The sequence below is a fragment of the Poecilia formosa genome, unplaced genomic scaffold (genome assembly GCF_000485575.1).
Source record: "Poecilia formosa unplaced genomic scaffold, Poecilia_formosa-5.1.2 Scaffold92, whole genome shotgun sequence".
Classification (NCBI taxonomy): domain Eukaryota; kingdom Metazoa; phylum Chordata; class Actinopteri; order Cyprinodontiformes; family Poeciliidae; genus Poecilia; species Poecilia formosa.
In genome coordinates, this window is record NW_006800031.1 from 960,871 (window position 1) to 974,559 (window position 13,689).

At 35.7% G+C, this 13,689-nt stretch overlaps 1 protein-coding gene across 3 annotated transcripts; it reads left to right on the forward strand.

Moving 5' to 3' along the window:
* The first annotated feature begins 304 nt into the window (after window positions 1–304).
* LOC103142009 (selenocysteine insertion sequence-binding protein 2) lies at window positions 305–13,689 on the forward strand. Of its 3 annotated transcripts, none has more exons than XM_007557860.2 (18): window positions 305–653; window positions 1,009–1,118; window positions 1,202–1,334; window positions 1,428–1,497; window positions 2,469–2,680; window positions 2,778–2,844; window positions 2,925–3,022; window positions 4,316–4,459; window positions 4,535–4,606; window positions 4,690–4,791; window positions 4,885–5,017; window positions 5,092–5,258; window positions 6,066–6,192; window positions 6,264–6,441; window positions 6,834–7,054; window positions 8,851–9,005; window positions 9,931–10,123; window positions 11,589–13,689. In XM_007557860.2, the coding sequence occupies exons 1-18, from the start codon at window positions 645–647 to the stop codon at window positions 11,699–11,701; spliced, it is 2,304 nt and encodes a 767-aa protein (XP_007557922.1). In that variant the 5' UTR covers window positions 305–644; the 3' UTR covers window positions 11,702–13,689. The 3 variants fall into 3 exon arrangements, with proteins under 3 accessions (XP_007557922.1, XP_007557920.1, XP_007557921.1); XM_007557858.2 differs by having other exon boundaries at window positions 307–653; window positions 2,463–2,680; XM_007557859.2 differs by having other exon boundaries at window positions 307–653; window positions 2,463–2,680; window positions 2,928–3,022.

The following is a 13,689-nucleotide window of genomic DNA, read 5'->3' on the forward strand; positions in this document are numbered from 1 at the left end:
CAAAGTTCTTACTAAAGCAACTAGAAAGACTGAATTTAAGGCAAATTTTCCTATTAATGAGCTAAGAAAACTCACTTGTTAGATTTTGTATATTAGTGTACGCCAGATTTGCTATTTGTCAGAAATACCATTCGTTACTTTCATGAAGTCAACCCAACTTTTTACTGAATTATTTTATTTGCTCTCTAAACCTATAAGATGTCGCTATTACACCGTTTGTTCCTCTGTGAACGTCGCCTCGCTCAGTTGATGGGACTTCCGATCCTGATCTGAGAACCGCATTATTTGGCTCAACTCACCAACAAGAACCGATCCCTTCAGCTCTTAAACATCTGTTCATAAAGCTGTACCTCTAGCCTTTAAATTTGATCACAGTTTTGAAATCTAAGTTGTATGTGTAAATGTTGATATGCAATTTAAGTGCAAATGAATTAAGATAGTTCAATTAGAAGAGCTAGCGGATTGAGTCGGTTCGACCGCAACTGACGCATCACTCAGCTAGCTGCTGTTTTTTTATGCTAAGCTATCAAACAGGTTGTTCATGATTAGCAAACACATGGCATAATCGTAGGGTGGACTTTGACAACACTTGGAACCGCATGTGAAAATACGAACATGTGACTAAATCTTAAAAAAGCCTGAAGATGGAGAAGGTAAAGAACACCAAATTGGATTATAACTGCCTATTTAGCTAGCACTGAAGCTAACTCATGCGAATATGTCCTGCTACAGTTGCAGTTGTTTCTAAAAAGTGCTTAAATGGGGGCAGCTGATGAAGTGAAAATAACATTTTGTTTCCTAGGACGTAATTTTGTCTGAAGCACAAATATTGTATTTTTAACACTTCTTAAAGCTTCGATATGTCAAAGCAGAATTGAAGTGTTCCTTATAATGCGTTTTGCAGTGTATTTAAATAATTATAAGTAACATGTTTATCAAAGGTTTTTGTTGACATGACTTTACGTTTTCCAGGAGAGCAAACTGACACCTAGTAATTGTTCTCCCCAGGATTTTGAAAAACATCAGAAGAAAAGAAGCAGAGATGCTTCTGATCCTCACACAGCTTCAGTTCCTCCGGTCTTACCAAATCCTTACATGTCCAACCAAACTTCAGCCAGGTATGGACATCATGGCTATGTCCAAGTAATCAGCAACTGGACCCCTGACCATATCTTTTTCTGTGTCTGTATGTTTTTTTAAGGAACTGGGCAGATCTGAGCCAAAAACAAGCAGGAAAAGGGGGAGATGTTTCAAGAAGTCATGGCTACAGTAGCAGACGTCCTGTGAGGGAAGCCAGTGACAAAAATAAGCTCCTCTGGGATCCACATTCAAAGGTTTTCTTTTTATTACACTTATTAAAGTCACGCTAAGTTACTTTGGCTTAATTTATGTAATAGATTTAAATCCTTTTGTTTGTGTGTTTGCAGACATCAAAAAGCAGCAATGACTCTCAGGGCAGAAATGTGGGCAAAAACTCAGCGGATGCACGACAAAAAGGTAAACATCATCCATCAAAACTCGAGTGACTCGCACGTAGATTTTCATAAATAACCAAATTATGCCTTCAAAAGCTATTTATATATATGATATTCCATATAAAAGTATAATACTTACATTATTTGAATAAACATTTATTGGTATATAGTTAAATTAGTCAATAATTAAGAGTACCTTCAGTCAGAGGCTTCTTCAAGGTCGCTTCGATACAGACCTCTACAGGAGATCTTTCCATCACCATCTACAATAATTTATTTTTGAATTTGAAATTGAATGAATGCATATAATTAGACAGAAGAGGATGACTCGCTGTGATGAGCAGCCAGAAGAAGAATACAAATAATTCAATTATTAACTAAAATTTTCATTAATTTTGTTAAACTACTTCAGTATTTATCAAGTTAACGTTTCCATTCCCACAGTCCATCATGAAATAATTAAGGCTTTCAGGCTGATTCACCAAAAAGACCCTGATGATTATTGTGTGTGCGTGTGTGTGATGGGAATCTTTAATTCTAATTTTGCTGTTTTTTAGCTAAATATCCAACTAAGGGGCTGGGTTTGTGAATTAGACGGTCTAGAAAACCTTCGTTTAACACATCAAAGGTTTTAAATGAAAGAACCTTCTTTTAGTACTTTGTTTTTAATCATTTAACATTGAATAATAATAATTAATCTGCAGTTTAACTACAGACCAATAGTTTTTTGTCTTGACCCGACCCAATGACGTTCAAGGCTTGGAGATGGAATAAAATTCTCCTTGTGCAGCAACATAAGTCTATGAAATATTTAAATACTTCAGTATTAATGCATGATGTTAATATAAATTGAATTCAGATTTTTAATTAATGATTTGTACATTTAGTTATTTAACATATGTCTCATATATATTATTTATGCATATGAATAATTATAAAGCTTTATTTAGCCATTTATTTATTGTGCTGTTGTCTGTCCCTTTGGAGCTTCAGCAGGTTTTAGACATGTCAGGTCAGCCCCAGCCTCTGGAAGGAAATCAACGCCAGCAATGGCAGATTTTGCCCCGTTTGAAGTGAAGATGGCTGATTTTCCGGAGTTAGCCGGCGTTTTGCAGAAATCAGCTTCTCATGCTGGAGCTCAGAAAGACTGCTGGCGTCCAAGCCCTCAATGCACAAACCCACGAACTCAGACGACTTCCCAGAAGGTTGGTTTCTGTATTTAAAAGAAAAGTCAGATTAGATCGTGTAGAAATATGAACACTGAGCTGTTTCTTCTTTATTATTATTATTATTATTTGGCAGGCTGGAAGAAATGGCTCTCCAGCAGAACTTGAGCCTTTCCAGAATACCACCCCTGCTAACCCACCAGGTAAAGGCTGAAATCATCTCCTGAACCACGGCGTCAGTCTTTTCTAACTTGTGAATCACTTGTTTTTCTTTCTTTCCTAGTAGCTAGGCCGGTAATAACATCCTGGGCAAATATTGCCTCTCAGCCCCCAAAGAAACCTGTTGTTACAGACGAGACAATCCGCCGCAGCGACACACAGGTGCAGTCTGTTTTTTCTGGCTTAATTCTTAATAAAAAGGGTTTCAGTCTTTATTCTTCTCTTTTCCTCATGAGGCATAAGGAAGAAATTTAAATGGACTCACCGAGAGTCGAGTTGAGCTGGAAGCTGATCAGCCAGAACCTCGCCTCGGTTTTCTGGGCTGGATCAGCAACAAAACTCTCTGATGGTTCTGAGTATAAAAAAGCGACTGGGAGGACACTGCTCACCAGTTTGGATTATTTTTGAAAATTTAGTAGCTTTATTTGTCCATAAAGTCATTGATATGAAGTGAAATAAAGATTTTGAAGGTAATTTTCTTTCTTCAGTCTTTCATCCACTTTCTGCAATGGACCAGCAGCGAAACAGGCCCCCAGCATGATGCCACCGCCGTGATTAAACTTCATTTTGACTCTAAGCCGGTTGCAATAAGCAATAAATTTATTACCTGCATAATTAATTATAATGAGTTCAATAATTTACATTTGGGCAACAATTTAAAAAAGATTATCCCCTGTAATATTGAGAAACGCTGCAAATATTTGACAAAGTAAAGAGTTAATATCTGTATTGGTCCTGATATTGAAATAAAAATCAATATCGGGTATCGGTGACAATGTACCCAGTCTATAAATGCAGATCTGTTCAGTCTAATTCTGTATACTGGTCTGTGCAACGTCATGCTTTTTTATTTATTTTACATTATATTTAGAATTACTAATTGCACTTTCTGAACCATTTAAAGAAAGTTTGTTGCAGTTTATTTCAACATGTTTGACCAAACTTGTGAAACTATTGGTTTTATTTAAATGTGCAGTACTGGTGCAGAGTTATCAAATGAACTTGTCATTTAGTACATTTATGTTTTATTAAAAAAGAGAAGTTTTAGGTCTAATCAGGACTGTTTTTCTGTTTTGGATCAGTATTGACCGATACTAAACCTCTTATCTGTTGGTATTGGGAGTGACAAAAGTAGATCTGTGCATCCCTGATATCTACAGAACCATGAAGCTAAGAAAGCTGAAAAAAACAGGCAGTTAAACTGGTTTTAAAGAAAATTACTTGCACCTTGTGAAATGGAAGTTTGCATACATGTTTGCATATATTTTACATGTGTTTGCATTTACTAACATGAATATTCTGGCTCTATTCTTTTTGGGCTTTGTTCCTAAACTATTAGCCTGTTTTTTGCTTTGGTTTATTTGTTTGTTTTTGTAAAAAAAAACAACAACAAAAAAAAACATCTGTTTTTACAATGTTTTTTTTTTCTAAAGTTAATTTTGTTTATATTACCAGGCAAACTGCCTCTCTACCCAACAAGAAGAGGGAGGCCCAGGAAAGAAAAAGCGAAAGAGGAAAAAGAAATCCAAAAGCAACGCTGAGGATGCAGAAGCCGAGTCAGGGAGTCCACTAATTCATCACGAGCCTCCAAAACTTGAGGTAAATTTTGATTTTTGCTTCCTCTGAGTGAATAAAGATTTGGACATTTGACTTAATTTAAATTTTTTTTCCTAGGATGAAGAAGAATTCCCTGAGTTGGTGCTGGGTTTAACTGGGTTAAACAGCAAAACAAAGCTATGCAATGAGGTAGATATCATCAGTGTTTTAAATGCATCAACATAAGATAAAATAACATAAATAACAGTCATATGCTGTGATTTGATGTCAAGGAAAACCAAAGAGAAGGAGGACAGTACCAGTCTGCTGGCCTGAACAAAGAAAAGTCACCAATAGGAAAAACTCAACTGCCTGAAATGGCTAAGAAAGGACAGGTTTGTGTTAATCATTTGTTGAAACTGACCCTTTCAGAGCAGTCTGGTTTTGCCTCAGTGACGTAGCCCTGACCTTCATCGCCTGATTTGTAGAAAGCAGAGAAAGTGTCGGGGAAAAAGAGCAAAGCCCCGGTCCAGCTGGACATCGGAAACATACTGGCCGTCCTGGAAAAGAAGCAACAAACTCAAAAATCAAAGCAGGACACCAAGCCGATTATTCTCTCTGGTCAGCTAATGTCGGTTTTTATTTCTTTAAAAATCGGTTAAGAGCATAATTAAGCGATGTCTGCTTCATTGTAGTTGGTGGAGGACTGCCTGTCGTCCAGAAACAATCGTTGTCTCTGAAGAAGCCGCCATGGCAGCAGGATAAAATCGCACACAATCCGTTGGACTCGACCAGCCCTTTAGTTAAGAAAGGAAAGCAAAGAGAAGTGCCTAAAGCCAAGAAACCCACTCCTCTGAAGAAGGCAAGTGGACAGCATCTGTCATACACTCACTGTTGATCATTATAGTAGTTGCATTGTTATATTGAAGTTCATATATCATCATTTTTACAACTTCTCGTTTTCAGCACCGTTTAGAATATCCTGACTGATATACGTATTTAAATGCTTAAATGTGAAAAGAAAGAGCAAGCAGAACACTAAAGAGTGTTGATGATAAAGAGTGATGATGCTACATGCGGAGCGACAAACTCAGCCATTAGTGCAAAACGTTTGGCCAAAGTGTTGGTAGAAAGTTTGAGTTTGAGTTCATAAAGCTGCAGCTAACAATTATTTTAGTCGTTGATTATTCTGTCGATTAAACGGATAAAAAATATTAGCATATCTGCAGAAATGCATTAAAATATCCAAATGAACAATCAATTCAATTCAGTTTTTTTTATAAATCTATTACCAAAAACTCAATAACATATAATTTCTTGAATGAACGCTTGATCATTTGTACCAAAAGATGAATCTGCAGCTAAAAATACTTGTAACATTAACATGTGAAAAGCTCAGACCTTCCTGCTTGACTTAATGTCAGTACATTGAGGGCTAATCTGTGTTTTGTTTTTTGTTTTTTTTGATTAACCGATTAATAGCTGGAGAGCAAAACATGCTTGATAGATTTTTTTTATAAGTATTTTGAACTAAAGCTAAAAGTATACCACTTGAGGAGTTCAGAAAAGCAAAACTGTTTATGATTTGTTTCATACTTTTGAGGATTTTTAGCTTTTTAGATCTAAAATATGATGCAATTTTTTTTCTTTTATTCTGTTACATATTCAGGTCATTTTGAAAGAAAGAGAAGAGAAAAAACAGAGACGTCTGCTAGAGGAGAGAGGACTGCTGCCTGAAAATGGCTCTGAACTCACTATTGATGCTGCAGAGGAGCAGCATGACTCAAACGACACAGGTCAGAGCGAACATGTTCTCACTATAGAAAGAGTTCAGAATGACTGAATTTATTCTGTTTGTCTCTTTCAGAAGACATTCAGAGTCTTACACAAGGATTCGACGAACAGCTGAATTTAAACGGTATAAACGCCAACATGGAGGAAGCCGATGAGGACAACGACAAAAACGATGATGTGCAACAGGAAGCCCCGTCATCTGAGCCCCAACAAAACAACGTTCCCAAAATTCACAGCAGGAAGTTTAGAGAGTAAGGAGGCAACGTTGTTCCCTTCGTATCGACTTGTGATGTCTGATGCCACCGGTTTCCTGTCCGATGCCAATACTTGTTGCAAAAACACATAGTGTGTCTGGTAAATCTAAAAAAAGTGGAGTAATTCAATTCTTTGCTGCATAAGAACACAAGACATCACTTTAACTGATTTATTTTAAAGTCTGAAGTACATTAGGGTGACGATCTTTTTTATTATTGCCAGGCTATTTTAACAATCTCAAGTGACTGAAATAATGAAAGTATTGATACTTAGAGAGAATCGATTTTGAAGCACAATAGGACTGGTATTGGAAGTATTGATATTTAAGCCACACTTTGCTAATATCCAGAGACTTCTGTGTAATGATTTCCTGTTGTTTGCATGGCAGCTACTGCAGCCAGATGCTGAGGAAAGACCTGGATGAGTGCGTGACCTCGCTGCTGAAGGAGCTGGTCCGGTTCCAGGACCGGCTGTACCAGAAGGATCCCATGAAGGCCCGCATGAAGCGGCGGATCGTGATGGGCCTTCGAGAGGTTCTGAAACACCTCAAACTGAAGAAAGTCAAGTGTGTTATCATCTCGCCCAACTGCGAACGCATCCAGTCCAAAGGTATTCGAAAGCGCCGGCTGTAGATTATTTAGGAAAAAGTCTGGGGAATTATTAAGCAAGTCACGACGTCAAATTTAGCTGGACAATAAATTGTCCCAGAAGTTTTTGAGATAAACGATAATATTGCTGCATTGAGACAAAACACATTCTCACAGATCAGTAAACTTTAAATTATAATAAACATTTAACACTGGAACTGGAAGACATTTTAAATATCCAAAGTAAATAAACAAAACAACAAATAAAATAATAATTATTATATAATAAAATTAATCTCATGATAAATTAAAATTATCTCAATAATTTCCATTCTGATGATTAATATGCTTACAAGGAGATCATAATCAATTTTTCCATTTTGTTTATGTTTTCAGATGAGTGTGGTTTTTCGTTCTATTCTATTTATTATTTCTTAGTAGTTGCATTTTATTTTGGATCATTAAAATAACTTTCAGTTCCAGCATTAAGTTGTCTTTGCAAAATAAAAGTTTATTGGTCTTTGAGGAGAGAGAAAACTTGCATTATTATGCCATTGTTATTATTATTATATTACTTTAAAATCATATCAAAACATTATCATTTATTGCAATAATGACTTTTTTTTTAATTGTGACAGCCTAGTTGCTCATGCTAGTAATAGTGAGGCTTCATATTGAAGTGGCACAGATTGGATTTCTAATTTTTTTTATCAGATGGGGATTGGGCCGTTCAGGCGGCGTTGCATTTACCTGCTGTGTGAACGTAGCCTAACATTCTCTGGTTTATCATGTCATGAACTCTAACACAGTTCCCATGGCCTGTAAAAGAAAAAAACAAGCCCACAGCATCACAGATCGTTCACTATGCAGCAAGCACCTTTTTATTATATTTGTATTTAATGCCAAACCCACATGGGTTGTTTGTTGTCATGCGTTGAGTCTGAGTCTCATCTGACCAAGCGCATTGTTCCAGGGAAAGTCCCAGAAAATGTTTACATTAGTGAGGGCAGGAAAAAAAAAGATTTTCCAAACAGCGTTAGATAGATCCATTGGTTGTTATGACTGCTGCAGTGAGTGTAGGAGTTTTTTCTTTTACCTCTTAATGTGCAAACTGGAAAGATAAATATGAGTTCTCCTCCAAGATGATGGCCACATTTTTAATTGTTGCTCTGATTGTAGTTGTTTAGCTTATTAATCTTTTTTTTCTACAGATTTTCTGAATGATCATCTATATTTAATTACGACAGAGTATAAGGGCCACAATAAGAAAAAAAATTAAATTACAAGAATAAAGTTATAACAGTAAAGATATGAATAAAGTTGAAATAATACAAGAATGAAATTTTATTCTCGTATTATTATAACTTTATTCTTGGATTATTTCAACTTTGACTTTATTCTTGTGATTTTTTTTGTGTGTATTTTTTCTTTTATTGGTACTCCACTATTGTTTAATTGCATGTTCTCCTTTATTTTCCATTTTGAAGAATAACTAAAATAATGCATATTAATGTGAGGGGAGCTGCATATAAACACTTTCAGATATCCTTTTTAAATGTTTTTAAATAGCTATTTTAGGACACCAAAAACAGAAACTTGAAAGTATTTTGTGACATTTTCGCTCTGATGAGGAACCACATTTAGATCCTGAAACAAATCTAAGAAAAACTTTGTTTTCATCTCAGATGGAAATAAAAGACTCTGCGTCAAAAATGTATACAATAGCAACATCAGTGGCGGGGAGGTCCAGACAGGCGTGCGGCTGCTCAAACTGGACAGGGAAAAGCTGCATGTTGATAGAAAATATTCCCTCCACAGGTGGCCTGGACGAGGTTCTGCACACGATCATCAACATGTGTCGCGAACAGGGCGTACCGTTCGTGTTTGCACTTTCCAGGAAAGCACTGGGCCACTGTGTCAACAAGGCTGTGCCCGTCAGCCTTGTGGGCATCTTCAACTACGATGGAGCGCAGGTCAGGGTTATCATACTCAGATATAGGGCAGCAAAATCTTCCATATGTGGACACTAGAACCTAACTTAGTGCAGAAGTTCCCAGGGGCTTGCCCTTATGAAAAAAAATACAAGATTGCCACCAAGATGGTCATCAAGGAAGACTGATTTTTATCACAGATGAATAGCTTTGGTGTCAAATCATAGATGATTGGATGAACAGAAATCATATTTACTGATAACATTTTGATTTTTCAAGATGGCCACCACAAAAATCAGAAAGAGTTCAGAAATCAATATTTGGTGGAACCAACCATGAGGTTTTCAATTTGGTTCAGTGCAGTGGACTCTTAATTTTTCTAGAGCTGCATGTTTGCACTAAAATCGGGAGTAGTCATAGCCACCGCTAACCACAAATTTAGATTCACTAATCAGTAGTCTCCTAAACAAGAATCCTAGCTTAGCTAACGCTAAACCACTAAACATATTTACAAATTAGCAGAAGCTAATGCTAAACCACTAAACANGCTAAACCACTAAACATATTTACAAATTAGCAGAAGCTAATGCTAAACCACTAAACACATTAAAAATAAGTTTTGCTAACGCTAAACTGCTAAACACATTAAAAATATTAATGGAAGCTAATGCTAACCAGCATCTCATTTTGCTACATATTACTACTTTAAACTTGTGTAAGAAGGATGACCATATAGTTAAAAACATATTATGTGATAGAAAGTTAATCCATGTCTCATTTCATAGCAATAATTGATTTAAAAATGTCAAAAATGGTGGCCATTTTAAAAAAATAACTGACTAATTGAAAGATTTTTTTATGCGTATATCCACATCTGTAAGATTTTTACAGTAAGATGCTGAATATCTAGTAGCTGCAAAGGGTAACTAACGTTTTAAAATGTGAAAATTCGCTTTGATACCTACAGGATTTCTATCACAAGATGATTGAGTTGTCATCTGAGGCCCGGAGGGCCTACGAGGTGATGCTGTCGAGCTCGGAGCGCAGCGACCAGCCTGAAACAGAGCTGCATGGAAACACAGAGCCACTGCAGATTAACAGTCTGGCTGAGGAGTCCGAGCCTGGACCCGACAGCAAATGGTCCGAGAAACCACATTACTGTAAGTCACAGCGTTTTATTTACAGCACAACAATGACAGGGAACCCATCTTTTTCATTAACTGATCAATAAGATAAAACCAGAGGTGTAACTACCCACATTTACTTGAATAGCCTTTTGGAAAATATGTACTTTTAAGAGTAGTTTTACTGCATTGTACTTTTTACTTTTACATTAGTAATGTTACTATGAACAATTGCTACTCTTACTTGAGTAAAATTTCTGAATAGTGTAACCAGCACAAGTAACTTCAATGAAGAAAGAAGAAACATTTCAAACAGAAAAAATTTGAAACATAGACTCAGACTTACAGTTTATGTTAGAGTGAGACCTCTTGTTCATACACCAGCTTTGTTGTTCTTTTTTTTTCCTATCTGCTGAGCCTGTTGGGCCATTTGGAGATTACCGTATTTTTTGGACTATAAACCACTACTTTTTTCCCCACGCTTTGAACCATGCAGCCCGGTGCGGCTTTTCTGTGGATTTTTCTTCAACCACCAGGGGGCTCTTTAGCAGGAAGTGAATCATTGGAAGTCAAAATTGGAAATCAAAGAAGAAAGTGCTAATTTGTATTTAGAACCATAGAGAACAAGCACATGCTAGCAGCAGACATGACGGAGAAATGTATTCAAGCGCAAACCCCCTCATCATGGAAACCACACAAAGAAGTTCATATGATGCAGCTTTTAATTTGAAGGCTATCGATCTGGCAGTACAGAAGGAAGGACATAGGATAAAACAAGATGTGATAAATTCTGGGAGCTGCTGCACGTAAACTCTGCGTGAACGAATCCATGGTTCGGCGTTGGAGACGCAGGGCTGCGTCCTTAACAAATCTGCTGTTAAGGACTGCTGCGTCCTTGTGGAAAACCGAGAGCAGCAGAGATGCCAGCAGCTTATAGCCCGGTGCGGCTTATATATGTACGTTTCCAGTTTTTAAAAAAAAACTTTGTAGGTGCAGTTGTATAGTCCGGAAAATACGGTAATAATACTTATCATCATTAGAGGTACATTACCCTATACAGATTACTTACTGCAAGTATTAATTTTATGTAAAGTTTTTTAATGTTGGAGAAAAAAGTTTGAAAACATGTTTATTTTGCTTGTGTGTATTATTTATTTGTAGTATTTAATTTAGCCTTTAAAAAGCCAGAATTTTCACATATCTTCACATTTTGTCTATTGACATCATTTTAAAATATTAAATTAAATTTTAGTACTTGAGTAGCCTTTATACCAAATACTTTTTTTACTTGAGTAATTTATTGGAAAGCGACTTTTTACTTTTACTTGAGTAAAAATATGTTGAAGTAGTGCTACTCTTACTCTGGTTTTTTTTTTTTTAGTAAATTCACCTGAAAATAATCAAACTCTTTTAGTTGATTCCAGCAATAAGTCAATTACTCCATACTGTAATACTATTCTTCTTCACCTGTGGTGATCGTTTTTCCTCTCTTGCTTCTCAGTGAAATTCTGGGAGCAGATTCTGGAGGAAGAAAGCAGCCATGCTTTCCTGAGCCACATGGAGCAGCTCCTGGACAGCGAATGTACAGAAAACGCAGAAGAAGAGAAGAGTTGACTGCAGCAAATCTTTATCCTGCTACAAAACAAGACAAAAAAATTTATTTGGGTTGCCACACCCACAAAAATACTTTTGGTTTGATTTTTTTATTCTTCTCTCATTTAATTCTATTTCCTGTAAATTATGAATTCTTTGAATTCTTTCAGGAAAAGAACCAGATAAGAAGCCTCAAAATATAAACTCTGAACCATGTTGACTGTGACCCTTCCTGCTGAATATGTAAAATGTTTCTTTTCTTGTATTGAGCATATAACACTATATTTTGGAACCATTATTTTTGACTTAATAGCTATATTCGATCTTTGGAAACATTTTAAGGATTGAAATGAGTACCACTTTCATAAGAAATGACAAAAACATAGTTAATAAACTAGTTATTAATTAAGCAGAAACACTTTATGCAACATTAATAAGCAGTTTTAGGGCATTCTGCAGCTTTTTCATTCATGTGTGAAATATAAATGTAGCTGCTTTTTAAAGGTCGGTAAAGTGTTAATTAGTTAAAAACATGTTTATTAATTACAAGTGACTAAAACTGTTTTATTGGAAGGAAGGACATAGGATAAAACAAGATGTGATAAAGACCAGCAGATTTAAAAATGTAATATTTAGAAAAGAAGATTGTAAGATACTTAAATATGGCATATTTTCATACTGGAAGGAAAGAAGAAACAGATTTTGAGTTTTATACTCATTTTCCTCACAGGTTGTTTTTCTGTGTGTTGATTTGTCACAGCTTTAGACTGTGAACGCTTCACGTTTTGATAGAACTGCTCTGTAACATAAGCACATGTTCTCACAGAGTTTTGAAATTTAAATCAGAACTTAGAAGCAGCAGCAGGAAACTTTGGGGTTAAATTCACACACTGGAAAAAAAAGAACGGAGCTCCAACTAAAAAAAAAAAAAAGTTAATTTGTTGTACATAATCAGATTAAGTTTGCCAAAGTTACTTTATTTACGTTTAACATAACTTAAGATATTTACTTAGCTAAACTTACTTGTAACAAATGAACAAATTTTTTTGAAGTTGGATCAACCGGGGTTTTTTTTTTCAGTGCAGTTACTTTAAAAACTAGCACCTTCGCCTTTTGATGATCATATGTTTGCGGTCTAATGTTTGAGGCCGCCTTATTTTTGATTAAAATCCCCTGCTTTGTCAGAGAGTTTAAGTTGCCAGAGCATTAAGAAGAAAAAGAGGCCCACAGCATCACCATTTCTCTACCGTACCCAACAATGGGCATGAGTTGCTTTTCCATTTATCGTTCTTTCCAACTGGATTGTTTGTCTCACTTCTCATTCCAAACAACTCTTTGGCCTAAAGAATAGCTTTGTTGATAGTTGTTTAGATTAGAAAATGGCGTCCATTACTCCAGATCTTACCTGTGGTCACATCTTTGAGATGCATTCAGGATTATTGTTCATCACAGTTTCAGTTGTTTTTAATTATTGCTCTGACTGCACATTAGCTACTCTAGGCGGGTAGCAAATTTCTGGATCACATATGTTTGCTTATGTTTCCTATTTTGACAGGATGGTATAAGATATGTACCTCTGCTTCATGGCATTTGTACCTCAGGTAAACAGGAAGTCTTTGATTATTAAATGAAAGCTACAAAACTCTGAAACCAATTTAAAATGAGGAAAATGTTTCAGTTGCACTTGTTTAACTAAAAAGTAAAATTTTTTAATGTTGGATATTTTCCTCAATAACTAAAGTGTATGTTGAATTTTTAATTATTCCTTCCAGCGTAAGATTATACTACTTAAACTAAAGATATAATTATTTACAAGACTTTTTTTAGGGGTGCCAATATATGATGATTGTATAATTTTCCAAAATGTTAGATATTTTTTATATGTTCACAAATCTATTTTAAGATTTACTTAGGGTGATGTACCGACAACATTCTGTAAAATTTCATATTTTTGTGTTTTCAAATTAATAGAGGTAATTTTTGTTTAAATTAAAGTTTAAATAACATTG

Excerpts from the sequence above, each read along its gene's own strand:
- LOC103142009 (XM_007557858.2), top strand. Across the intron at positions 1,119-1,201 it reads TCCAACCAAACTTCAGCCAG|GAACTGGGCAGATCTGAGCC; the intron begins GTATGGACATCA and ends TGTTTTTTTAAG. Across the intron at positions 10,124-11,588 it reads GTCCGAGAAACCACATTACT|TGAAATTCTGGGAGCAGATT; the intron begins GTAAGTCACAGC and ends CTTGCTTCTCAG.